This window comes from Vitis riparia, chromosome 14, assembly GCF_004353265.1.
Source record: "Vitis riparia cultivar Riparia Gloire de Montpellier isolate 1030 chromosome 14, EGFV_Vit.rip_1.0, whole genome shotgun sequence".
NCBI classification, from domain to species: domain Eukaryota; kingdom Viridiplantae; phylum Streptophyta; class Magnoliopsida; order Vitales; family Vitaceae; genus Vitis; species Vitis riparia.
This window is the reverse complement of record NC_048444.1, coordinates 3,354,544-3,380,875: the sequence shown is the minus strand read 5'-3', so window position 1 is coordinate 3,380,875 and position 26,332 is coordinate 3,354,544. Positions and strand designations below refer to the sequence as shown.

The following is a 26,332-nucleotide window of genomic DNA, read 5'->3' as shown; positions in this document are numbered from 1 at the left end:
ACTGATTAATTATTTAGTTTTCGTTCTTACTGGATCCTAAAATGTCAATATTAAGTAAATTAACAATGTATTTTTGTCGGAATTATCTCGTTAAACCCTACTTAATAAAAAAAAGGAGGTTTTGGGGCTCAACACTATTCTTTAATAGAGCAATATCTCAATGAATGATTTATATAATGGAAGTCTAGTAGTTTAAACATATAATCTTGAGTATACACATCAAGGGGGTGACTATGATACCCATGGATCTCACTCTCAAAAATAAAGTATCCAAGGGCAAGTTGGTAAAAAGGCACACCAAATCTAACGCAGGACACTAAACAAAAGAAAACGGCTCCCTGTGAGAAATCAAAGAGTAGTTGTCCAAAACATGCTTCCTCATGGTAGTTTCCATGATCTGCTTCTGACAGCCGTCTGATCATGAATGTGTGGAGATAATCAGGATCAGATGGGTTGATGGAGGGGATTAGAATAAAGAATTGACGGTTTGAGTATTGGAATTGAGTGGATTGATGAAAATAATTTACGGAAGTGATGTTAAAAATGGAGAAATTCTGTACCTCCGTACAGGGGGCAGGGGCCCAGGTGGCAGATGGGCATATTTTTGGGGGCTATATCAACATTTCTCTCTCTTCCGTTTTTTTTGGGATTTCTATTTGTAAGAGGGAGAGGTTTTCTATCTGTTAGAAGCAGCGGAAAACCACCAAACGGCTATAATTGACGTTTGGGGACTCAGGGAACTGGGAGACAACCCTCGAAGATCGTCACTTTCCGGGGCGTTTTCCGGCGAGATTTTCACTGTGATTTCGCCTCTGATTCGAGGGTTTGATCTGGGTTTTAACGATCTGAAGTGAACACTCTGTTACCCAGTTGAAACAGAGATAAAATCTGCATTTTCCTCCCTGTTTAGAGTCTGGTTCTTTTGTCTTAATAACCGAAACCCCAAAAATAGTTGGTGGTCGGGATGGCAGCGATGGCTGATGGGTACTACAGTTCCAAAAAAACTGATGATATATGTGAAGACGTTTGTGGTCAGGTATTGTCTGATTTTTATTTTAGTTCTTGAATTTTTGGAAATTTGAATTTGTGGTTTTTTTTTTTTAGTCTTGGGTTATGGGTGGTCTTCATTTAGCTTTATTTTGAATTGGTTTAAAATAGAACTATTTTTTCATTTACCAATCGTCTGTTTCCAGATATAAAATTGTAGATTTTTGTTATAGTCATTCTAAACCCTAGAATCTTGAGTCATTTACTAGGGTTGATTTGTTCTTGCCGTTTACAATTTCCTGGGTAAATTATTACGGCAACGAATTCGTAAGGTTTTTTTTATTTCTTTTAATAATTTTCCTTTCTAAAAGCTGGTTTTCTGTGTGACAATGTGTTTGTCACTCTGTTCTCTTTGAATTTCCATTTTTCCTTTTATTTTATTTTTTCGATTTTGATTTGGATTGAGTAGAAATGGTTTAATCTTTCTTGCTCCAATAATTGTTTCTAGGCACATATACAAATTGTTATTACGCCCATAGATTTTGTCAATTGATAGGTTTCTCCTCTGTTTAAATCCGTTTCTGAATGGTTTGAAGCAATAAATTCCTTTTCTTCTCTGGGGACTTGCCTCTTTTATTCAAATTTCAAAGTGAAAATGTACTACAAGGGAATGTAGAAATCTATGGTTGTAGCCCTTGAATTATAAGTTTGTAATTTTGAATTTAATAATGTGCATATGTACCCTTTTCAAAGCATTTTCGATTTTGTTTTGGTCTTAAATCTTGCAAAAAGGTGAACCAGTGAATTTAGGTGATTGGCATTAGGCATCTTACTTTCTTTGTTTGATGATTTCCTTAATGATATGTGTTTGAATGTAGATTATCTGATAATGTGATAGAATATGCGGGACAAGTTAGGTTTGAGCTTTTATTCTATTAAATTCCATTGCTTATTTTGAAATTTAGATTGGATTCCCAATATATGAATATCTTAGAAAGGTTTTTATTTTGAACTCCAGCAGGCATCCCATGGAGCATTGAGCATGACGAGACTTCGATGCATTCTGCGTGGGCTGGATTTGAAGACCTATATTCTTTTGATTGTGATAGTCCCGACATTCTTCTTTGGTGTTTATTTGCATGGGCAGAAAATCTCCTACTTCTTACGGCCATTATGGGAATCTCCTCCAAAGCCATTTATCGAAATCCCGCACTACTATCATGAGGATGTGCCAATGGCGAATCTTTGCAGACTTCATGGGTGGGGAATTCGTGAATCCCCTAGACGGGTGTTTGATGCAGTTTTATTTAGTAATGAAGTAGACATCCTTACAATTCGATGGAAGGAATTGTATCCTTATGTGACACAAGTTGTTCTCCTTGAGTCAAACTCAACATTTACTGGCTTGCCCAAGCCATTGCTTTTCTCAAAAAATAGGGACAAATTCAAATTTATTGAGCCTCGACTAACTTATGGAACAATCGGGGGGAGGTTTAAAAAAGGCGAAAATCCATTTGTTGAAGAGGCATATCAGAGAGTTGCTCTGGATCAGCTCCTCAAAATAGCGGGTATAGATGATGATGACTTGTTGATAATGTCTGATGTTGACGAAATCCCTAGTAGCCACACAATTAATCTCTTGAGGTGGTGTGATGACATCCCTCCAATCCTTCATCTTCGACTGAGGAACTACTTGTACTCCTTTGAGTTTTTTCTAGATAACAAGAGCTGGAGAGCTTCGGTCCACAGGTACCAGATCGGCAAGACTAGATATGCACACTATCGTCAGACTGACTACGTCTTGTCAGATGCGGGGTGGCATTGTAGCTTTTGTTTCCGCCACATCAGTGAGTTCATATTTAAGATGAAAGCTTACAGCCACTGCGATAGAGTGAGGTTCTCTCATTACATGAACCCCAAAAGAGTTCAGGATGTGATCTGCAAAGGGTCTGACCTATTTGACATGCTTCCCGAGGAGCACACATTCAAGGATATCATAGGGAAGTTGGGACCCATCCCTCATTCTTTTTCTGCAGTTCATCTTCCTGCATATCTGTTGAATAATGCTGAGAAGTACGGGTTTCTTTTGCCTGGTAACTGCAAAAGAGAAAGTGGCTGAGTTTCTTCAGAAAAGAGATGCCATTTAATGGTTGAACATGCAGACAGTATGCTGGACCCAAACAGGTTTTATCGGATACTTGGTGGCTATGTTGTGGCATTGATACAGAGTATACCTTATGTCCAAGAAAATTTAGGTCATTTTTAGATAGATGCTAAGTAGAACTTGATAGGATCTTGGATTTCTAGGGAAAACCATGTACATTTTCTCTTCTGTTTTTTGGGTTTCCTCCTAGATAGAGGCATATTCATTTGTAAGTGAGCTTGTGACGGTGAGGATAGTTACTTTATTGCTCTACAGAACTTCCATACCACTTCCTTGTAGGTATGGCATAAACCCCAAATTGAACAAGAGTAAAATGACATTTCCCTGACTTTTCTCTGCTGGGAATTTTGTTTTCTTTTAGACTATTCATTCATAAATTCTTACAACTTTGTTGCCCACCATACTGCTGATTTATATTCTTTTCCCATGCCATTGCAGATCATAAAGCTATTGGGATGTTGCCATTCATCATTCCTTTTGCCCTTAACTCATGTCATGCGTCCATTTTGGGCACAATTTTTTCCAGTCTCCCACATGTTATCCAAAAGCAAGCCTACCTTTCTTCCTTTGAAAAGCCAACATTTTTTTGCTTTCCATGGAATTTTGAGTGTTGAATACGCCTGAGTCATATTTTCCATGTTCAACTGATAGATTCACTTGCTCAGAACAGGGTTTAGATATGCATATGTGCTGACTCTCTTGTTGGGGCTTTCTTGTGAGTCTGAATTACGCAGAAAACAAAGTCCTAGCTGTCCAATTGGTTGTGAAAGGGCATGTGTCCCCCTTTTTTAATAAAGGACTTGGAATTTTGCAAGTCCTTGCCTTCTTTTGTGTACAAATTACGCACTGCTTCGCGTGGCAACTTTGATGTCTGAGAACTAATTGGGGGTTCCCACCACCCACCAAAACATCACACAAAGAATTTCTAATCCAAAAACAGATTCCCCACTAAGACTCCTCTCAACAGTCGTTCTTATGTTCTTGCTTGTCTGCTCACTATAGTGGTTTATGGATGGATTGCTCCTGTGAATGTATTGCTCTTTTGTAATAAATCATCACCTTTCAAGTTTCCATTACTCTGAAATTTTATCAAATACTTTTTTTTTTATAATTTTAACTTGTATTTTCTTTTACTTAAAATAAGGAAAGTATTAATAAAATTTGAAATCAATGAGGATGGAACATATTTAGCCAAATACTAAGGAGTGATGGGAGATGGGTGAAATTAAGAAGAAATCCCCAGTAAGGCAAAAGTTCGGGTTAAAAATCGGCATTTCATAGGTTTTGAGAGGTTCGTTTTCAGTTGGAAGTCACTTATCTTTGCCCTTTTCAGCCTTCTTTCTGATCAGATCACAGAACTCAACTGAAAGGTTTCCCCTAGAAAGTCTCCACATATCACAATCTGCCACTTTGGCTTTTCCTTGAATATGTAAATCCACCCATTCATATGCATGCAACAAATAACATCATCTGTGAGAAAATCAACAGGGGTAGGCCTATCCTTAGTGGAATTGCAATATTAATTTTCTTCCACTAGACCACCTGTCTGACCTTATGATCATGTCATAAATGCAATTCTTTAGGTGATTGGAACACGTAGGGCATGTTTGTTTGCATTTGATGAGAACCATTTATTTGTAGTGTGGGTGTTTCTTCTCTTTTTTAGTTTCCCAGAATTTCCCACCAACTTCTGATTTTTATTTATTTAGGGGGTCTGTCTCAGACTTCACTAGATTGCAAGAAGGTAGTGGTGGTGGTGGAGGTGGGATGGATTGCCTTGTCCTCCACCGCCCATGTCCACATATTGACATGGTGATGTTAGTAGGTCAGCCGTTTATAAAAGTCACAATTTAGAATTCGACCTTATAATTTATTCATCTATATGGCATATGGACCTTAATTTATTGAAATGCAACACTGTTTCTGATAGTGACAAAAGAAAAGACCCGTCCACCACGTCTCTGAAGTCAAGTAATTAGGCGTTGCGGACCACCTGATTTGATCACATTTTGGCAAATAATCCCATTAAAAAAAGGACATGGTCCAATATGTAAAAGTCGGCTGCCCAGAAGATGGGCTTCTGTTCTGATTACTACAAGTTCAGATAAAGTCAGCAGTTGGAGCCATCTATCAATTAAGCCATTATGGAAAATGGGTTCATTAAAAGAAATAAGATAGTACAAAAACTTCAAGTTAAGGGAAGGAAGTCTCACTTCATAACTCCCCCTTCCAAGGTTGATGTTACATGTCTACAAAAGGAAGCTTCATTTTGCTGCCTTTTCAAACTAGCAACTATCAAGGAAATGTTCCATGATCCATCCATGCAATGAAATACACTCTCATTTCAAAATGCCATATAAATTTATAAAATGCAATGAATTGATTCATTTATAAGGGATGTCAGGCTCCCGGTTGACAGAATATTCAAACTGTAGAGGAATAATCTCACTTAATGAATTAACATAATCATGCAATCCCCTTAAATTAGATAGACCTTTTTTGTGGAGAATAAAAATGGGTTCTATAAATTAACCTTTGACACGATGTGCTCAACCATTACCAAGCTAATCACTATCCCAAGTCTCATCCACCTGTTTTGGTGTCTTCATTCTTTTATCTTTCTCCTTGCTCGTCTCATTTTTTGTTATGTGATAATCCTCTTCTTCATCACCGCTCTGATAATCATTGCTTATTGCTTTGGGTACCTTTGAGTATCCCTCATCATCTGATTCCCACGTTCCTACTTTTGAATCACTTAACATATTTTCTGACTCAGAATCTTCTTCAATCATATTTCTGCTAAAGTTAGCTTCAGCATTTCTCATGAAGCCTTGATTATTATTGGCTCCGCTAATCTGACCATGCTTCTGTTTTGCTATTCTAGATTCCCTGAATTCATCCTGACCTTCATCAGATTCAGAATAATCAGCATCATTCTCATGATCATTCACCAGATTCCTTGCATTCTTACTATCTCTTTTTATGCGATGAAGATGCTCATCATCATCACTGCTGCTCCTGTAATCATTACTTGTCATTCTTGATGTCCTCGAGTCATGTTCTTCCTCGGCATCTGACTCCCACATAGCATTTTCCAAATCATCTAACATATCTTCTGACCCTGAGTCTTCTGCATCTACCTTTCTCCTAAATTCTTCAGCATTTCTCTTGAAATCCTTACTATTATTAGTTTTGGCTCTGCCAAAATCCAGCTTCCCACTTTGCATTCTAGGTGCCGTGAACTCATTATGAACTTCATCAGAATCATCACCATCACTCTCAGGAGTTCTCAGATCTCTCACATCATTGGAATCCCATTCTTCATCACCCTCAGAAACATCACTGCCTTCATCATCAGTATCAGTTGTCCTTTGTCTGCCACGCGTATGGTTCCAACCCCTAGCCCCTCTAACATCACTATCAAAGTCTTCATTTTTAGGGTTATCAAATCTTCTAAACCTCCCAGCAAATTCTTCTCTGTTCCAATACCTCATTTTGCTGAGCTCTTCTTTCTCGGCAGCTTCTTCCACTGCCCATTCCTTATCTGCTGCATCCTCTATCTCAGCTATGAATTGGTCAAGTTCCTCTTGGTCGCTATCAACAGGAGGCTCTTCTGACAGTTTTAAGTCTTCAGTAGGTGCTGCTCCAAATAGTTTGTCCCCCTGGAAAACATAAGGACTTCCTTCCTGCTTGTCAATTGCATTGAAGAATGTGGATGCTACTCTCTGGATGCTGGCCATGGCAACTGGATCCTCAGGGTTTACACCCATTCGCCGCAGCTGTTGTTCTATTTTCTTTATGTTTAGTTTCTGAGAATCAAGTGCTTGTTCAAATCTGGCTTTGAATAATGCCTGCATATTAAACAGAATCATGTTTATCATCAATCAAAACCAGAGCTCACAGAGTATATAATTAATTTGAACACTATAATTGATTTTATCAGCAAAATATGGGTTTCTAATCTCGTGAACTAGAGCATCAAAACTGATTGAATGAAAAAAGCACTTTGTGCATGCAATAGCTATACAAGAGATGGCAGTCCATTCTCTGCATGCCATGCAATGAATTTGCCAGTGTTTGGCCAAAGGGTACATAATTTCAATACAGACACTCTCCCAGACTCGAAAAGTGTAAGACATGGACTTAGATTTCCGTGTTTTTTGGTAGTGTTGCTTACACCCTGTGGGGTTCAATTGGGATTGGTCTTTCTCATTTGCTTTTCTTGAGCATTGAGTTTTATTCAGCATGGGTTTTGTGAAAATATGAGCATTAAAACCTTAGGAAACTTGGGGAAAACAGTAAGACATGTTCATGTCCAGGTTGGACTGCTTCTTTAGCCTTTTTAGTAGCAGCTACAATAAAAATATACCATTGTCCTGTGCTGCTCAGAACTGTGAAACACAGGAACAAAAATCAGGTGCCAGGAGGGAACAGAAAAATCTTGCAACAAACTGCCTCATCGTCTGTCAGCTTTGTTCCTTAACTTCTCCAGAACAATGTTTTGTTTTTCAATGTTTTGTATGAAAAAAATTAAATTGTTGTCTTTAAATGTTTTGCCAGGTTCATCCTAAAAAGAGAAAAATAAACAAATACGCTAAGGAGCAAGATTGTGTGTACTCGCCTTCCTCTTTGTGAGGGTGTTGATAGGTATCAGATTCTTTGGCTGGCGATAGTTTCTGCCACGGAACATGATAATTGTTTTCACATCATGTACATTTATCACGATACCTCCACTCAATCTTGCAAGCATGGTTGCCATCTCCTTGATTTTTTCCTTTGGGAAGTTATCACAGCAAACTTGAACAGTCTCATGGAACTTCCAGTGAAGATGCATATTTTGGACCACTCCTCCAAATACTCCACGAACACCAACAGGAACATAATTTTTATTTCTGAAGCCAATCTTCTTATATGCCTGAAGCTGCTCAGCAGTTAATAACTCAGGATCATGTCGAGGGGCAGGAAGCTCTGGTAGCTCATATTTCTTGAGCTTCTGCAGCAGTAATGCCACTTTCTTCTTGGCCTGCAAAAGTAAAGAAATTGGTGTTATAAATTGGAAACCAGGAACAAATACCCGAACATTGCTTTACAATTAGTCATAATTTGGGAGCCATCCTTAACTAACAGTTGTAAATGTGATTGTGGATGAATCTTGCTGTATCAAAAAGTAAAGAAGAAGATATGGATGAATTTTGCATCTAAACCAAACCATTAAAAGGAACCACAACAATATATTTATTTAGAGAAAGAGAAGAATCAAATTAACTACAAAGTTATAAACATGAAATGAAATTCAACCAGAAACAAGAGGGCCCAAGTAATAAACATAAATAATCATTTCCTCAGAAAGAATAGAGGATTCCTAGCTTATAATTTCTCACATAAAAAAGCAAACCACCAAATCATCAATGTTCTACTTTCTCAAGCATCGACCAAGGCATTGGAACTGGAATTGATCTGCAGTTAATCAGCATAGCCCATCATTTATTTTTTGATAAGTAAAGGAAACTTGTATTAAAAAACCACCAAAGCAGTGGCTAAAAGATTACAAGGAAGAAAACACCCCCCACACCCTAGCTGGAAGCCAAGGATGGAGGAGCAGCCCAACCCACACCCTCAACGGGTTCCCATCATTGTGTGATGTTCACCAAGTTATTTATGGGCTATGTTGAGTTGTGTGGAATCTACTTATACAGTATGGGCAATTTCTTTAAGGGGTATTTTAGCTATCCTACACATATTAGTCTATTTTAATTTTCACATTATACATAGGGTTATTAAGGCAGTTGTTTCTTGTGTGAAAAACAGAGGCAAGGCCATCATTGGGAGGTGTGAGACCACCCTGAAAATTTTCTTTTATTATATTGGAAAATCTGCAATGGTAAAGTGGAAGCTCACATTAAGAGGGAACCACTAGAAATCTGTATGTACTTCTTTTTTCCCATTTTCCTGTTTGATATTGCTCTTGTAAATATGGCAATAGAAACAAAATTAAGCACCGGATACACTATAACATAACTGGCAATGGGGGATTTCAATATTGATTTTCAAGAGCATCCGAACTAGCTATTCTTCTACCGTCAAGCATCTATACATCATGCATGCCGTCAAAACTTTGACTTGGTAAACATGAAAATGCCCCCTCCCAAAGCAAACACCAATAATATATAAATCAGTAAAAATTCAACTCAGTGTATCCATATTAGCATTTCATATTGCAAACACTGGGTTCAAAAAAAGGAGACATCTTTAACAAAAATTCTGAGTCAAGGGCCACAAATTCAAACTATGCACTATCGAGTTCATGCACGTTCCAAGATGGGGAAAATCTATGAATTAAAGGGGAAAAAAATGTACAAATGCAGATTAGCTTACTCTTCTGAGATTGTATATGAGTCTCTCCTCATCAGTCATCAACTTCTTGCGCAATTTCTGAGCGCGGCGAACCTCTCTTAGGGTTTTTCCAGACTCTTTACGCATCCTCCTCTCCACCTTGCTCCGCATGCTTCTCCCTCCAGCCGTGGACATCGCTCGAGACCATCCACTGAATCCATTCCACGGGGAAATTGATGAAGAGCAGTCCTCGCTCCCAGCACTCGATTGAATCGGATTGCTTGAAAGACATTTCAAAGGAACATATCTCCGTGACACAACATTCCTGAAATTGAGTAAAATCAGACTGCCCATGTGAGAAACAAAAAGGGGAAAGCCAAAATTTGTGTTTGGTAGCGGAGAAATGAAGGAAAAAGAAGTGAATAATAGGGAAAATTTTCTGTCTTTTTCCTGCGATTTCTCAGGAACCAAACGGATGGAAATTGAGAAGAGAGAGTGAGAGAGTACTTGTAAGGATGGGATTGGAGGAGAGAGGAGAGGGTCTTCAAAGACTGCCTTTGAAGGTTCCTTACTATAGACATTGCAAGATCGAAGGGTCTCTCAATCACCGTAGAGAATCCGTGGTTGCTTCCATGCTCACCCAATCCGTCCGCTAGCTGGGTTTTTCAGGGTTTAAGCCTTGAGGTTTGGCCAAGGGTTGACCTCCTCTTATTTATGTGCAGTTCGTTCAGTTCAGAGGTCTACGACGTCGTTTAACCAAGACAACCTAAGCTATTTACCCGAGGGTCGAGCACTGCACCAATCAGTCCTCATTTACACTTCTCAGAATTCCACTAAAAACTAAACATGCTTTCTTTGAGATAATTTTTTGAAATTGTTTTTATTTAAAGTCTTATTAATTGAAATATATTTTTTTGAAAGTGCCTTGAAGAGGATTCTTTGTCAAGTATTTCATCATAAAAACATTATAAATGATTTATGATTTTTGAATATTATAAATGATTTTTCAGATTTTTAAAAGTGTTTCTTTAAATTTGTTAAATATCTAAATTTTTCTCAAAAACACTTTTTTGACCAAGAATGCATTTGGTGGCGTGTTTCTATTTTTTCTAACACTAGAAATTTCTTATGTTTCATGTATTAGAAAAAGAATAAAAATATTTCTTAAAATCACTACCAAACACATTTTAAAAATCCGTTTAATAATGATTCTAAAAAACGTTTTTAATATTTTTAATACTTAAAACTTTTTATCATTCAAGTATTAAAAATATTATAAACATTTTCTAAAATCACTTCCAAACGTACTCTAAGAAATCGCTTGACAGTGATTTTAGAAAATTTTTTTAAATTTTTTATCCTTTTTAGATATACTAAAAACGTTTTTTATAATCACTATCAAATGCAATGTACGAACGCTTCCTCCCTGTTAACAACCTCAATGACATGTCTTCCAATAATTACAAAAGAGAATAATATAGCAGCCATTCATATACTGGAAATGCAGACTCTAACTCTGTAATCATGCAATTGATAAAGAGCATAAAGCAATTTCTTTCATTATAGGAGCCATAACAGTTCTGGGTTCACATCCATTTTAGTAAATACTTTACTCCTGTGTCACAAGCTTTTGACTTTTGAGATAGCACCTGCATCCTGAATGGTGCCTAAAATTAACAAACAAATAAACACCCAAGCTGACTGAGAGAGGTACCTGCTCCTACTACCCCTTTAACACCTAAACAATTTGAGCTCCAAGGCCTCATGTTTTCATAACCATTGTAGGGTTCAAAAACTTGCTGCAAGCCTTGTAGAGGTCTTCAAAAACTTGCTCTAAAGCAAAGTGCCATAAAAAGAGGGAAGTCCCAGTGACCCTCCAAAGCAAGAAAGCTCTTTTAACAATAATGGTAAGAGATACTTGAAACAAGAGGAGAAGATCCACTGGTACAAAATCGGGATTCTATCACCCATCTTGAGAAGCTTCTCTGCACTCTCTACTTCTTCATAACCGATCTAGCCAACCAAATATGCTGTCTTGTGATCCAAATTGCAAATCCTGCAGGACATAGATGAGGAATTATAACTGTGATATCAGTGAAGTTTAATTGTATAGAACAAGGGTTGGAGGTGAAGCTTACTGCAAGCTGAAAATCTGGTGGAGTATCTAGTTCTAGATTCTCAAGGTCAGCAATTCCACAGGGTGCATTATGATCTCCAGGTATGCCATTCATGTTGTGAGAAAAGCCAATGACAGGACCATGGTTTAATCCTGTGTCATAGTGAGGAGCACCAGGATAAAAGATCTCCTTGCATAACAGTGAGTCGTGCAGCCCATTCTGATCTGCATCCTCAATGGCCTGTGATTCGCCTGCCAGCCATAGGGGATACTCCATATTGTTCTCAATCTGATCAGTAGATGGATTTGGATGAGATGCTTCTCCAACAAACTCTGCTTTCTAATTCACATGAAAAAGATCCAGTAAGTACAGGATAAAACAAAGGAAACAATAACAAAATGTAATCGTCTCCTTTCCTACTCCATGTCTTTTGAAAATTAAAATAGGTTTATTTTGTTTCTGTTTGCATTTGAAAAATGCAAAATATTTGTTTGACATATTTTGATGAGTATTTGTTTGACATGAACATGATAAAATTTAACAAATAGGATATCAGATGGTCATGGTAGTGATGTTTTCCCCCCTGTAACACCAGCCAATTCTAGAAATTATGTTCTAGTAGCAGAATGCATCAGTAACAAAAATAGAATCAACATTAGAGTTGATCTTAAATCCCCCACCCGTAACAACCCCTATCGGACCAATTTTGAGTGTGTTTGATAAATTAACCTATTGACTTAATATGATTTAAACTTAAGCTATTAAACATATTGATAAATCAACTTAACAACTGAATAACTTTAGCATAATTTTACATAAACTTACTTTAAGTCATTAAGTATTAAGTTTTACCAAATGCTCTCTCTATCTACAACTAAATCAGAGTGTAGCCCACAAATGAGTACTTTCAGTAATGAAAAGGACAGCTTACAACAGTGTCCATCCCACACCAGTCCATTATCAGCATTTAAGGATAATCATTCCCAATAGTTCATCAATAGGGCCTTAAGATTTCAGACAGGGCATAAGAAAAGTTGCTACGTACCTGTGCAGACCCATGGGGTGTGCTATCATCCCCAGCATTGGCACAGAAAACTGATTTCTCTGATCGAGGTGGATTTGGAGTAGTTGTTTTGGGGGTTCTTGGACTAGTTTGAGATGTCACTGTATCCAATTCTTCAATGACTGGAATATTATCATTAGTCTCTGTTTGTTTCTGTGGCTGATAGAAAACTTTGGACACCACATATTCATCTTCTCTTTCATCTTCTTCAGTGCCAAGATGATATTGATGCATCACCCAATTGGACTTATCTGGCTTGGACCCCTTCTTTGAACTTTTATAAAGAACCATGATTTTCTTACAGCCCTTTTGAACCCCATTTTCAATCACAGGCTTGGTCTTGCCTGTCTTGTGCCAGCGAACATGCTCCTCGGTTGAACCATGATGATTGTGGATCTTTCGGCGCTTCCTTTGACCAGTAGCATACGCATTGGTAGTTCTGTGAAAGAAATGGATGCTACCTCCATCTTTTTTGGCACCTAAAGCAAATCCAGAAATGGTAATCAAAACAATAGTTTTGTTAAGCCATAACCACACACAAGTTCAACCCAGAACAAATGTCAGTATGAAATGATGATAGTAAATATGAGTAAGACGTGAACTTAAGAACTTAAATGAACTGACTAAGGAAATTTAATGGAACTATTATGTTTTACAAAGAATTTTTTTGATAGGCTATGTTTTACAAAGAATTTGAAGCTACCATTAATCAATATGAGTCATCTATACAAATGATGGTATCGGATAAATTCTAAGTTGTCTAGAAATAACAGAATACAAGTTTTCTTTTCTTTATGGACAAATGGATAATACGAGGTGCCAAGGAACACCCAATTTACACAATGGTGCACAGAAGGCACCAAAAAGAAAGGCAAAAAACAAATGAACAAGAAAGCCCACAAAAAAAGACTATCTATTCACATTTAAGGCTAAACCCCAACATTGTGAAGATCTCCATCCCCATTGCATCCCAAACCACTCCAACAAAGACTTTAAAATGGTTTCCTTCAATCTATGATCTGACAACTCTTCCTCACATAAGATCCTCTTTCCACATGGATAAAAATAAACATAAGGGAGTTATGTGCCAAATCTTGCTATCGTCTACCGTCTTTTCTCCATCCCCTTGACCTTCCAACCTAGGAAAAGCTATTCACTAAGTTTGGGCATTCAACACAAAAATTGCTAAAATAGGATTCCACAACTTTTTTTGTCCCATCACAATGGAATAGGATGTGATTTGTTGTTTCTTCACCATCATCCACCTTTCTCTCATAAGGATATCAATGGCTAGAATATTCCCCCACACTACTTCCCATGCAAAAAAAAAAAAGAGATTCTCAACAGAACATGGGACCTCCAAACTTCTTTAGCTGTGAACAATTCTCTACTCTCACCACGTAAAGAACTATAGTAGGACTAAACATAAAATTTTCCTTTCCTATTTTATTTCCATTGTAATCTACCAGCCCCTACTCCTTGCACTCTTACTAAATGTATGACATTGAAAATTTGAGCCACCACATCTATTTCCCAATCTTGAAAGTGCCTTCTGCACTGTACAGACCAAAGGCCTTCAGGGTGATCCAACTCCCATCCGTTTCCTCATATTTGGCATGGATGAACTTTCTCCACATGCTATCATACTCATTGACAAACCTCCATAATCATTTGCCTATTAAGACCTTATTTAAAGCCTTCATCCTCCTGATTCCCAATCCACCATAATTCTTATCATGACAAACAATTCCCCAACTCACTAGATGCATTTTCCTTCCTTCTAGATGGTTACACCACAAAAAATCTCCTTGAATTTGCTCTCAATCTAATACCTACTCTTCTGGGAACTGAAAAAAGGGACATGAAGTACATTAGGAGGCTCAATAGGGTCCTCTTTACCCCGCCCTCCTTTAAACAGATATCGCTTCTCATAGGAGGCCAGTCTTTTTCTGATTCCCTCCTTCACCCAATCCCACACAGCACAGGAATTATGAAATACTCCTAGAGGTAAGCCAAGATACGAGGTAGGAAGGCCCCTAACCTTGCATCTGAATAGAGAAGCCAATCTGTCCACCCGAAGCATCTCACTTTTTTGTAAGTTTATCTTCAAGCTTAATACAAGTTCAAAACAAACAACAACCCATCTCCGGTATTGAAACTCATCCACATCATCCTTGCAGAGACTAAGTGTATTTATCCTTTCTTGCCCTCCATCCTCTACCTTAAAACACCTTTTAAATCCACCTTGCTCTACTTTGGCAATGTGGCAACTGAATGCCCCCATAATTAACACAAGTAGATAGGGGAAGAGAGGACCACTTTGTCTCAGCCCTCTAGAACTTTGAAAAAAATAAATTGTGGAAGTCCCATTAAATAGAATTGACAATCAGTGGATATGTAGTAATGAATCCACTTTCTCCACCTATGACCAAAACTCATCTTTTCTATAATTGAGAGCACAAACTTCCAATTTACGAGATCATATGCGTGTAAAACATGGAGGAGTCATTCCATTTTTACAAGACATCCAAAGATATCCTTTTTCTTATTACCTTAAGAGGAAGTATTCATGGGAGACAACTTTTCATTACAACCTTACATAAGAGATGATACTCAGGCAATCATGTCCTAGGATTGAAGGTCATCCATAATGTTTTGGTCATGTGGGACAGAGGAGTAATTTGATTTAATTAATTTGATTTAATTCAAATACATTATTAAGGGAAGAGGAAGCCAAAAGAGAAAGTGATTGAGATGGTAAGGAAAGGCATGCTGACCTATCATTTGAAATCTGATTTAAGTTAAAAGATTTGCAGGTGGTTTCTTCTTTGGACAGATCTTCTCATAAGAAGATGAAAGAATAATAGCCTCAAATTTGCTCTAACTTTTTGTAGTATCCTGTTCATTTTTTGTATTTGTACAAGTCTTTTTGTCTCAAATTAAAGCAGAAAAAATGGAGTGGATTTTGGAGCCATCGTTTGGATATTCACTTGCTATTCTTTAAGGCTTTAACCCTTCAACAACTGGAATATAGCACCTAAAGGGAGGGGTTTTAGGAAAGGGAGTGTTCAAATTATTGGTTTTTCTATTTTGGAGCATTAAAAGAATTTTATGTTGTTTCATTCTTTGATAATTTATTTCAATTGGTAATTTTTTGCACATTAGGTTACCAGTGATGAAATACTTAGAACTGCACAAACTGGGAAAGAACCAAACAAAGATCAGGGGCTTGGAAGTTGCCTCACCAGGAAGATTCTCTGGATGGGTGTAGCAGATTCCTTTATCCTCCTCAAGTGTCGGGATGAATTCATCAATAAGTACATGTGGTTTTGCATTTCCAACTCCACATTTTGCTGCTAGATGTTCTAAAAGCTGTACATCAGACGGATCAAACTTTACACCAGCAGGCAGGCCTGGCCATTCATGAGAAACCTGCACAATAAGAGTTGCAGAACAAAAATATTAAGAAAATTTTGTTTACATAAAAAATAAAATAAAATAAAAAAAGAACCCATAATTTCCCAATTAAGTTCATGAAGAACTTCCAATGGCATTATTTTAATATGTCACTGAGATAACAATGGGAACCCGAAAAGGAAAGCAACTCAACATTGATAGATAGTTGAGTTTGGAGTGAATTGTTTCACTGCCTTACAGTTCATTCAATCTAGATTACCTTATCAGTACTAAATCATGTTATTATCTGCAAGTATTTAATGTCCCGAACTTTGCTATCAATTTAGTTACTTTAAACAATACTACACGAAAATTTAATGTTCTCTTGCAAATTTAATTGGATATGAATGAAATATTGTAATCACGTAACTATCATTTAGAGTCAAAGATTTCAGCTTAGCTTACATCACTATTATCAATACGATGATGGCAATTTGGGCATTCACGATTTGCCCCACAATCTTTGATTTGAGAGGCAAAGGATTGAGTAGCATTTTTCACTTTCCTTGCTATTCCTCTGCTGTCAACGACCCAAGTCCTGCATAATGATATGCTGTAAGTCTGAAGTTTCAACACTGAAAGCATCCTTAGCCAAAACACAGAAGAATAAAGAAAAAATAGTTACAAATAAAAACAACAGAAGAAATCAAACAATGCAATCAAATACACCAGAGAAGAAGAATCCGATTTCTTCTTCTCCCTAAACAGGGTAACACTCGAAAAGAAGAATCCGATCAAGAAAACCTCCTTTTATACACTGAAACATCACACACAAACAACGCAAACTTCCAAACGAAGCCCACAACAACATTAACCCAGCATTCCATAGAGCAAAATAAACCAAGTAAAAATCCCACACCAACCCAAATCGAATGAGAAAATGGGTTTATCTGCTGCATATGGACAGGTCCTAATCCTGCACCCCCAAGAATCAGAAGTGGGACTCCCTCAGAACCCAGACGGAATTCGTTGCCAAATCCAGAAAAAACAAAAACAAAAATCCAAAAAGCAGGAGTAAAAAAGCAAAAGCAAAAGCAAAATACAAAACATGTTTCTAGGTATACCTAGCCATATGAGAGGAGAAGAAATGGAGAACATTGAGCAAGAGATGAGGAGAAGAGCTTGCTGCTTTCTACACTACACTAAGTTTAGTCCAAGTGAGAGAGAGAGCGGGAAAACTCAGCTTAGGAACCGTTAAAGAGGCTCGGAAGGTGGGACTGAGGTTCGGGCGTACAATATTCGAGCCACGATGCCCAAACCAGTGGGCCACCGTTGACCAAGCCTGGCTTCGAAGCTAGAGGTTCGGATAGACTGTCGGGCACTTAAAACATCGAAAGTAGAGCAGAGGGGCGTTTTGGTAATTTAGGAGAAAGACGGCGACTTGCTTGCCAAGCCAAAGAAACGAACGTTTGGGAGAGTAGTAAATGACGATTTTGCCACTCTGCTTTAATCGATGGTTTTTACTTTTTACTTTTTACATTTTACTTGGTTGGATTTGGAATTTACCAAAAGGCGGGATGTGAATGCATGAAAAAGGTGCAATTTAGAGGAGAGGTCACACATAATAAGGGTTTTGTTGAATAGTGTAGGATAATCCAACATCAAGTCGTTGTAGTATAGTGGTGAGTATTCCCGCCTGTCACGCGGGTGACCCGGGTTCGATCCCCGGCAACGGCGATCCCTTTTTATTACGAGTTGATATTTTCGGATTATTCAATAGTGTGACCAACCCTCTTCACATGAAGCTTTTTATGACTCATGTATTGCAGCAATAGGCTTAAACCTTTTTTCATGACCCCACCATAAGAATGATAACCACCTGGATATAATCTCTGTGTTTCCCCCTTCAGCTTTCTCACCTTTAGTCAATCAAGAATTCCAACTTTTGAAAGAAAGGCTTAAATGGCATGGCTGGGTTCAAAGAGCTCAATCAAATGTTGTGTGTCACATTCAGAAGGCTTAATGTGAATAGGAGGATCTGAATGTCAATCAGTGGATGGAGATTCTTACATGAACTTGGAGAAAAGGCATTTGGATGAACTTTATTTTACAAATGATAATACATCACAGCAACCCCAACTCCAAAACCCTAAAAAGCATGTTGGGCCTGTCTGAAGATTGAAGTCCATGTAAGAGAGTGTGCAAATTCAGCAGTACCATCAGATTACAAGGCAGCTTCCTATGGCAACTGAACTCGCATATCAGAACAAATTAACAGTTTCTTTATCAAGATGTAGTTTTGTAATATTTGAGGCTATGTAGTTCATTGTGCTTTTCCCTAACGGTAACTTGGATACCTCCAAAGAAGAGACCTTGCTCCTCGGGGGATCAGTAGCAGTGGTTAAAGCAGGAGAAGCACCCTCTTGGGTTGGTCTCCATACTGGTTGTTGGGGTTTCTCCTGAGCCATCTCTTACCGCCATCAACGAACTTGTACCCGGAGACTCTGGTGGCAAGACAGCATTCTCAGAAGTGAAAACCCTCGGTGGGACCATGGGCTCCGGCGGTGAAATAGTGGAGAGATAATGTAGGAGCATCTGTATTATTTGGCTGAAGTTAGGCCGAGTATTTGGGTCCTCTTTCCAACATGAAGTGACAATTAAAGCCAAGTCCTCTGGGAGGTCCTCCGCACTAGGCCTCATATTCTGAAAAAACAAAGGAAAGCTGTAAGTCAAGATGACTTGACGGCTATAAAATATGAGAGAAATATTTAAAGTAAAAGTGGGAAGGTAAGAAATCATTAGTCAGATAGTATGTTGACTACAATTAACTGAGGCACCTATCAAATGTGCTATCATTCGGCATCTCTATCCATCATGCCATTCTTTTAGAAAAAATAATATGTAGGGCCTCAGCCCCTAAATGCATTCCTCACTTACATCTATGGTGATTGGTGCCTAATTGCGTTTGGACACACCTAAAAGAATTCTCATCCAGAGGTCCCAGAGATGTTCCAATCAAGCAATTTTTTAAATTTCAACCATTCAAGCAGTATTAACCTTGCAGTTTAAGGATAACCTCAAGAAACCCTAGTGAAGCATGTTTTTAAATCAAGTTCCAACCCAGTTAATTCATGATTCTCATTGGCATTGTTCCAGTGAGAGAATATGTGATTATCGCCTCAGAAACCCAAAAAGATGGGGGAGGGGGAAAAGGAGGAGGATTGTCTGCAAGTCATTCTTAAAATAAGCAAGCACCCTACATCTCCTGCATTTTGGGTAAGTGGAAAAGAACCACTATAAAAGAGGACTATTCTGTAATCATCACAGGAGACACACTACAGTTCACCTTCATTTTCCTTCAATCCTTTTTCCAGTCTCACAAGGGTATCTTATACAGAAACTAGTTTTCATTCCATTCTTCCTTGAGAAAAGCTTCTAAATGCAGCCTCAAAACATCTTTTGCAAACCATTTTTTTAAGCAGGTAACATTGGCTTATAATGTTTTTTGTCTAGGGAAGGAAGTCAACAGAAAGATTAGGTGATTAGGAACATATAATCCCAAGGGAAGAGATAATTACCTTAAAAGCAGCTGCATAGGCTGCCTGCAGATTTGACATGCCTTCAAATGGCAACTTATTATGAACGAGTTCCCACAGTACAATAGCAAAGCTGTAGGCATCCACCTTGTGATTGTAATGCTTCTTCTCTCCATGCCTCAATGTTACTGTGCTATAAAGCTACACCAAAGTGAAAGGTGAATGGTCATCATTCTGGAGTCCCCTTCCCCATTCACCAACAAAAATAAATGAATGAATAAATAAAAGCATTTAAGTGTTAAGTACCTCTGGAGCCATCCAACGATACGTTCCAGTTTCGGCAGTCATCATCTCTGTTAATGACTCCTCTCTGGCTAAGCCAAAATCCGCAAGTTTGACAGTTTTGTGATCTGCAGTCAGGATCAAGTTTTCTGGGAAAAGGGAAGGAAAAAAAATTGTCAAGCTTATTATCATATCTGCCTCTTTTGGGAATCACTTCATCAATGATATTTTGCATCTAAAACGTAATTCAGCTTATATAAAAATGATCAAGTTCTTCGGATTATGTAGAATGAAACCATTATACTATGGATGCTCATATGTGTGTGTGTGTGTGTGTGTGTGAGTCACTTATGTGTATTTAAAAGATTAACAAATTCTATTTGGCACCGAAAAAGGTAATGGAAGATACAAAACAGTCAAATGCAAATGTGATAGAAACATATGTAGCCTATGCCAAGTGTTGGCCAACAATTTCAACATAGTTAGATATTCAACCATATCTAAAAAGTTGTTGGCAGCAAACTGCCATCAAGTGTATTGTTTACAAGTTTGAGTCTGTTTCCCTAGATCCATCCATTCATTTTGGAATTTGGAATTCCCACAGAAAAGATAAATCTTTATGAAGGATGCCTGTGACGTTGAGTGATGCAACCCAAGGACTGCCAAGGAAAAGCGAGAGAAGTGACCCTCTTGATGATCCTAAATCCAAATCATGCATTCAAGCTCGATAGCTTGCACCATGCTTGTGAAACATCAATTGAATCTTCAAACTTCGTGCATTTTGACATGCTCAAAAATCATCTCAGCTGGTTTCACCAACAAATCCAATTGTACAACCCATCTTTCATGAAAAGAAATAGTAAAAAGGGTAACAAGAACAAAAGCATCGTCTTGAATATTGATTTGAGATTACCATATTACCGTAAGGCATCAGTCCATAAGAAATCTTACAATGTATGTATTCCATTTCCCAAAAGACCGCTTTTTTTTTTCCACTTCATGCATAAAATCTCACACACATGAGACAATAGAAAAAGGTTTACAGTTCCCATTCCATTTCAAGAATTTCTCAGGCAACCAAAATCAATCAAACATACTTAAAACTATTTGGGAACTAATTAAAAATGGCAAATAAAAGTGTCTTGTGAGCCCATGATGATGGGCAATCATGGAAGATACCATTGGAGTATATAAACGAATCACTTTCAATACAAGAATCCAAGCAGGTGAATCTGTGCAAGTGAAGAGAAATAAAAGAATTGAACTTAAAATTTTTGCTTAGTTATTTGGTTTTATCCAAAAAAATAAATAAATTAGGCAACTGAGAAAAGATAATTGCTTAGAGTTAAGGGGAAAATTGGCCCTTTTGGATGTTTTTTAACTAGAAACTGCAAATCAAAATGTGTCATCTTTGTCATTTTAAATAAACATTGAATTTTAAAATTTTAATTTATCTAAATAAAATAAAATAAAAACAGCATTTTCAATTTTATATTTAGATCAAAATATTAGAATGGATATTATCTAAAATTTTGATCTTGATAAACTATTTTTTTTTTTTTTAATTTGTATCAACCACATTTAACAGAATACTGATTGTATTGAATTTTGTTGATCTAAATTAAAAAATATTTTAAATTATTTTATAAGTTAATTTTTATTTTTATCTCAAATTTAGGTAAATGTTAAATTCTAATATTATTTGATTGGGATAAAAAAAATTAGATAAATAATAAATTTTAATGTTATCATAGGAGATGTTAAAGAATAACAAGGAAGCAGCATAATCAAGATGTGGCTTGCTGATATCTTGCTTATGCACTTTCACAGTTAGTATTAAAAGCCCCATATACAGGATACGATTTCAAATTTTGCAAAAAACAAAAAAAACAAAAAACTGTTTTGTACAAAAAAAACAAACCTCATAACCAAGATATAGTTTCACATGTCTGATAAAAAAAAAAAAAAAGATATAGTTTCACATCTAACTAGGTTATGCAGCTTCAGTGATGATATTGAAAACCTCAAAATCCGATTTCAGATTTTGTTTGAAGAAAAAGAAAAAAAAAACAACTCATGTCATTTTGTTAATATATATTCTGAAAAAATTAATATTAAAAAAAAAACCTCATAACCAAGATGCAGTTTCATATTTAATAATTAAAAAAAAAAAAGACCTCTATTCACCTATGTGCAAAAAGGAGCTAGATTGAACAGCATTTTCTCGGGGTTTCCTAGATTCCACATTTTTTTTTTTACAAAAAGGGTCATTTTGCCATATCCATCACTTTCAGACCTTTTCTGCTAGGGAAGCAAATGATACCCTCACACAAAAGTTCTCAAGTGCACCACCAGCTTCAATTTTTCAGCTTTGGACCAAAGTTATGCCATTGGGGATCTTCGTATCCACAAGTGAAAATATTCGGCTTATATGCCTTTACGAATCTTCATATCCACAAGCTTATCTCTGTGAATTTGGTTTAAACTTCTTGCTGAATAGCTCTTTCTAGTTAGCCCATAGTACAACCACAAGAATCACGTAAATTGCAATTTATTCAAAAATACTGATTCGCATATCCTAGAGTATGGGGTTTGAGCAAGCCTCAGGCTCTCATGCAGACACACCCTAAATCATACCCAACACCAATATTCACGCCGAAGAGAAAACAGGCATCAAATACAAATCACGGCCTCACAACCTCAAGTCAATCAACCCTCTGATAACTCAAAATCATGCAAGAGGCAGCATGACCATACTTGAAATAAGTTCTGGAACTGCTTAAGTGCCAGTATTGAAAAATGAAACTAGGTTGACAATTGCTAACTATGCAAGGCGAGCAGGTAAAATATGTTAGGGAACAAGCTTGTAAACCCCTTAAATAACCAAATTATAAAAAGATTACATTTAGAGTAATATGGATGCTTCCTACCATTCATAGATTCACAATTTTCCTTTAAATCTGCATAGTGAGGTACGATTTAAGACCAGATGCAGTATAAATGAGGATTCCAAAACTGATAAAGCAGTAGAGGTTCATCAAATTACTATGCAACTGTTTGTAGGAAATTCTCACAAAATGCCACTAATTCAAACTCAATATGCTTAATTAACCAAACAAGAAGGTAAATGATAATGAAATCATACCAGGTTTCAGGTCACGATGTATGATCCCATGAGAATGTAAGCATTCCATTGCTCGAGCAATGTCCAGTGCAAAACCAACTGCCACCTTTGTATCCAAGCACCTTGGCCGCAGGTTCAGCAGGTATTTTCGTAATGTCCCGCCTAATAGAAGCTCAGTAACTATTACCATGACAGGTTCCTTGCAAGCGCCAATGAACTGGTCATACAAAGCTTATTAGGTACTGGGTATATGCCCATTTCAGAAATTAGTGCACCAGATTCAATCGCAATTCTCAAAGATTTCTAATTGCTCAGAAATATTCTACACAGAAAAATTATTGACTACCTTCACTAAATTTTTGTGTTGAACTCTAGACAGCATTGCAACCTCTCTTGCAAACCGGCCTTCTCTCTTGGCAATCTCCTCTGGTGTTTCTCCTCTGTGAACAATTTTAATAGCAACATTCTGGTTCTTATACCTGGGGAAAAAGAATAAGCTAAATAGTGAGGACCCATATTTTAATAGGATCAACTGGAGTTGATCGGAAAAACTGATCCCAAAACTGAAATTCACAAAGCCAACAAATTCTAATTGTTTCTCATTCCCACCCAACCAAAAAAATAAAGCTCTCAGCAAAGAAAACGAGGGGTTTTGAATCCCACCCCGTACATTATTTTTAATCTCAAAAACAGACTCCCAATATGTCTGGTTTTAGAAATCTAACAGTTGTTCCTCTCAATTTTTGCAGTGAAAAAAAAAATAGAAAATAAAAAGGGATAATTCAGGGTTAGATTAATAAAGCAACAGAAACAAGAACTCCCAAGTGGTAGAGCGGAGAAAACTGAGAAATTGATCAAAGATCAGAATCAAGACATGTTGACTTACTTTCCTTCATACACTTTGGCATGAGCACCTTCTCCAATTCTCGGTCCAACGAACAGTAGCTTAGGATCGACCAACCACTTGGCATCTAAATTGAACTCCTCCGACTCGTAGAACCCATTCCCAGATCCCATTTTTCCCCTCAAATCAATAGCTGAATTAGCATCTACTCAATAACCAAGCCAAAACCCTTGTGTTCGTCACTCATTTGAAGCAAACCAACTACAAAAATCGCGAAACAGTGGAGTACAGGAAGACATGCACCGCTCGGTTTCACAGACCCATCTCATTCCCGAAGATTTAAAAAAGGGAAAAAGATTGAGAGATGCTTTTGTTGAGGAGGCAAAGAATAAAAACCCACATGTTTCAGAAACACCCACCAACAATCCCAGAAAAGAAAAATAAAACAAAGCAAAACCCAAGAAGCAGTGTCAGAAACAGAGCATTTAAAGCTCTCTTGGGAATGGACTCATGGAGGGAGCCAGGAAAACCGAGAAGGGAAGGTAGAGATACAGAGGAAAACTGAAATCCCAGATTGGAAAATTGATTTGGAGAAGTGGGTGGGTGGTGGTTTGAGACTATTAAGTCTTTTTCTCCGCGTATGGAACTGCCCTGCTCTCGATCTACAGATAAAGCCGCGGAAGGAATTGAGTCTTTGTCAGAGAACAGTGGATTTTGGGATAGAAAAATATAGAAAAAGGAAGGAGAGGAGACAACGATGGCTATAAAAAAATGGAGGAATTGTGGACGCTGTGAAGATATATCGCATATATGATGCAATAAATTATACTTTACATATTCTGAAATTCGTAAATTATTACAGTGGGAGGTACTGAAGAGAAAAAAAATATGTATATATTGAATAGCACATGGATATTGATCCTCAACATGGGGACAACACCGCTCCACCCACATCCATGGCACCCTCCTCTTCACTCTCCTCCCCACCCCAACTCCATTTCCTCATTTCTTCTTCCATTTTTTCCATATCAAACATTCATTCTTCAGATTTTTCTGACATTTTTCCACAGAAATGCTGATTTTCAACAACTTTTTGGATTTTCTTTTTCCCTTCTGTTTTTTATTTGATTGTTTTGGTAGAACAAAGGTGTGTGTGAAAGGCAAGCCTCATTGACCTTTCTAATCCTAACAAATTTGAAATTGTAACACCGACATGGTCTTTCCTTTGAACAGGACATTACTCCTCAAAGAAGATATCCATCCATACATCACCATTCCTGATATTTCCTTGATCTTTAATCATTTCCATTAAAAGGGATGATGTAAATGATGCCATCTTTTCACTTTCCAACCTTGAACGAATCATTAATTTCCCCCAATGTGTTCATTTAGTGGCTGGTTTTCACAGAAACATCCATGATCGGGCACCCTAAGTTGCATGAACATGGGCTCCATTGATAGGGTAAATGGTTTCCATCTACATGCACGGTGAATGATAATAATTGAGTAGAGTTTTTAATTTCTAACACTTTATATTATAATTAAATTTACTTTTATGATACAATTAATGTGTCTTTTTTAGGAATATTCTTTTTTAATATGATGTATTTATCAGCAATAAGTGCAGGTGGACAAAATTATTCGAAGTAGTAGCATATAATAGCGGTCCAATAATGAACCAAATTATTTCTCGAAATAAAATTTCATTATTAAAAACAAAATTGGACTCAACAAATTCCTAATATTCTATGTGAGTATATTAAAAAAAAAAAAAAGGAGGAAGTACAAAGAGGGATGGTGGGGAGGGGAGGCGTGGACATGATGTCGGTGTGCCACCTAACCCTTCTCTGGGGCCCCACGGGACTGAGCTTTTGTGGGCCTCACCCCGCTTGGACTTTTGGCCCAAAACACATGACAAAATTCTTTTGTTTTTCCCCCTGATTTTATTGGACTTTTTCGCATTGGACCTGTGACTTGCAGCCAGTCGGTGGGTTTGGGCCTTCCAGTGTTGACCGCCTGATTTCCCTTTTACAGTTACTATCCCTGCATCAGACGGTCCCAGACCCACCTGATCTTGATAACATTTCAATGGTTAGGAACTTAGGAAAAAGGGATAAAAAAAAAAAAAAAAAAAAAAAACCAATCATAACCCTTTTCCCATGTTCTTTGACTTTCCTTTTTCTTAAAAAAGAAAAAAGAAAATTCTTTTTGGGGGAGGGTGTGGGAAATTGGAATTCAACTGTTGACAGGTGCTTGTGCCGGTCACGTGATGTGAGGGGAGGGGGGAGAGATGGAAGACGCTTTAGAGAAATGGGGGATGTGGATAACTGTGGGCAAGATAAGGAGGCCTTTATATTTAAGTGTTGAATTCACATGGTTCCTGTGCTTTCTATTTTTGACCTTTTCTTGTAATTATGGGGTTAGGGGAGATTTAATCAAATTTTAATTCTCCCACATTATTTATAGCAACGTAAATAAATCCCTTC

General features: G+C 37.4%; 4 protein-coding genes and 1 non-coding gene across 8 annotated transcripts; 2 read left to right on the top strand and 3 right to left on the bottom strand.

The window, feature by feature from the left end:
- Positions 1-649: 649 nt before the first annotated feature.
- LOC117931405 lies at positions 650-3,518 on the top strand. 2 transcript variants are annotated; one of them, XM_034852391.1, is made up of 2 exons: positions 650-1,036; positions 2,009-3,518. In XM_034852391.1, exons 1-2 carry the CDS (start codon positions 965-967, stop codon positions 3,104-3,106), a joined length of 1,170 nt encoding a protein of 389 aa, XP_034708282.1. In that variant the 5' UTR covers positions 650-964; the 3' UTR covers positions 3,107-3,518. The 2 variants fall into 2 exon arrangements, with proteins under 2 accessions (XP_034708282.1, XP_034708280.1); XM_034852389.1 differs by having other exon boundaries at positions 2,006-3,518.
- Positions 3,519-5,493: 1,975 nt separating this feature from the next.
- LOC117929466 (CRM-domain containing factor CFM9, mitochondrial) lies at positions 5,494-10,168 on the bottom strand. Its single transcript, XM_034849745.1, has 4 exons — positions 9,992-10,168; positions 9,527-9,809; positions 7,773-8,174; positions 5,494-7,002 (listed from the first exon to the last, which is right to left on the bottom strand). Exons 1-4 carry the CDS (start codon positions 10,063-10,065, stop codon positions 5,716-5,718), a joined length of 2,046 nt encoding a protein of 681 aa, XP_034705636.1. The 5' UTR covers positions 10,066-10,168; the 3' UTR covers positions 5,494-5,715.
- Positions 10,169-11,014: 846 nt separating this feature from the next.
- On the bottom strand, positions 11,015-17,320 carry LOC117930236 (SUPPRESSOR OF GAMMA RESPONSE 1). 3 transcript variants are annotated; one of them, XM_034850782.1, is made up of 6 exons: positions 17,185-17,320; positions 16,526-16,695; positions 15,910-16,096; positions 12,647-13,143; positions 11,623-11,940; positions 11,015-11,540 (listed from the first exon to the last, which is right to left on the bottom strand). In XM_034850782.1, exons 1-6 carry the CDS (start codon positions 17,216-17,218, stop codon positions 11,487-11,489), a joined length of 1,260 nt encoding a protein of 419 aa, XP_034706673.1. In that variant the 5' UTR covers positions 17,219-17,320; the 3' UTR covers positions 11,015-11,486. The 3 variants fall into 3 exon arrangements, with proteins under 3 accessions (XP_034706673.1, XP_034706675.1, XP_034706674.1); XM_034850784.1 differs by having other exon boundaries at positions 16,526-16,658; positions 17,185-17,286; XM_034850783.1 differs by lacking the exon at positions 17,185-17,320 and having other exon boundaries at positions 16,526-16,739.
- A 405-nt stretch (positions 17,321-17,725) lies between these two features.
- TRNAD-GUC lies at positions 17,726-17,797 on the top strand. The gene has a single exon. It is a non-coding gene; the product is annotated as a tRNA-Asp (tRNA).
- A 249-nt stretch (positions 17,798-18,046) lies between these two features.
- Positions 18,047-24,641, bottom strand: LOC117930237 (serine/threonine-protein kinase STY13-like). The gene is made up of 6 exons (XM_034850785.1): positions 23,889-24,641; positions 23,349-23,481; positions 23,024-23,219; positions 19,903-20,027; positions 19,639-19,797; positions 18,047-18,763 (listed from the first exon to the last, which is right to left on the bottom strand). Exons 1-6 carry the CDS (start codon positions 24,017-24,019, stop codon positions 18,449-18,451), a joined length of 1,059 nt encoding a protein of 352 aa, XP_034706676.1. The 5' UTR covers positions 24,020-24,641; the 3' UTR covers positions 18,047-18,448.
- Between the last annotated feature and the right edge of the window lie 1,691 nt (positions 24,642-26,332).

Bases quoted from the DNA above. Each gene is read 5' to 3' on its own strand.
- LOC117931405 (XM_034852389.1), top strand. From the start codon at position 965: ATGGCAGCGATGGCTGATGGGTACTACAGTTCCAAAAAAACTGATGAT. The intron at 1,037-2,005 runs GTATTGTCTGAT...TTTGAACTCCAG, and splicing joins GTGAAGACGTTTGTGGTCAG to CAGGCATCCCATGGAGCATT.
- LOC117929466 (XM_034849745.1), bottom strand. From the start codon at position 10,065: ATGTCTATAGTAAGGAACCTTCAAAGGCAGTCTTTGAAGACCCTCTCC. The intron at 8,175-9,526 runs GTAAGCTAATCT...TTACTTTTGCAG, and splicing joins TCATATACAATCTCAGAAGA to GCCAAGAAGAAAGTGGCATT. The intron at 7,003-7,772 runs GCGAGTACACAC...TTTAATATGCAG, and splicing joins ACACCCTCACAAAGAGGAAG to GCATTATTCAAAGCCAGATT.
- LOC117930236 (XM_034850782.1), bottom strand. From the start codon at position 17,218: ATGTTCTCCATTTCTTCTCCTCTCATATGGCTAG. The intron at 16,097-16,525 runs GTAAGCTAAGCT...CTTATTGTGCAG, and splicing joins ATCGTATTGATAATAGTGAT to GTTTCTCATGAATGGCCAGG. The intron at 13,144-15,909 runs GTGAGGCAACTT...GATTTGCTTTAG, and splicing joins CCATCCAGAGAATCTTCCTG to GTGCCAAAAAAGATGGAGGT.
- LOC117930237 (XM_034850785.1), bottom strand. From the start codon at position 24,019: ATGGGATCTGGGAATGGGTTCTACGAGTCGGAGGAGTTCAATTTAGAT. The intron at 20,028-23,023 runs GTATGATTTCAT...CCCTTTTCCCAG, and splicing joins ACATCGTGACCTGAAACCTG to AAAACTTGATCCTGACTGCA. The intron at 19,798-19,902 runs GTACTTAACACT...ACTTTGGTGTAG, and splicing joins ATCGTTGGATGGCTCCAGAG to CTTTATAGCACAGTAACATT.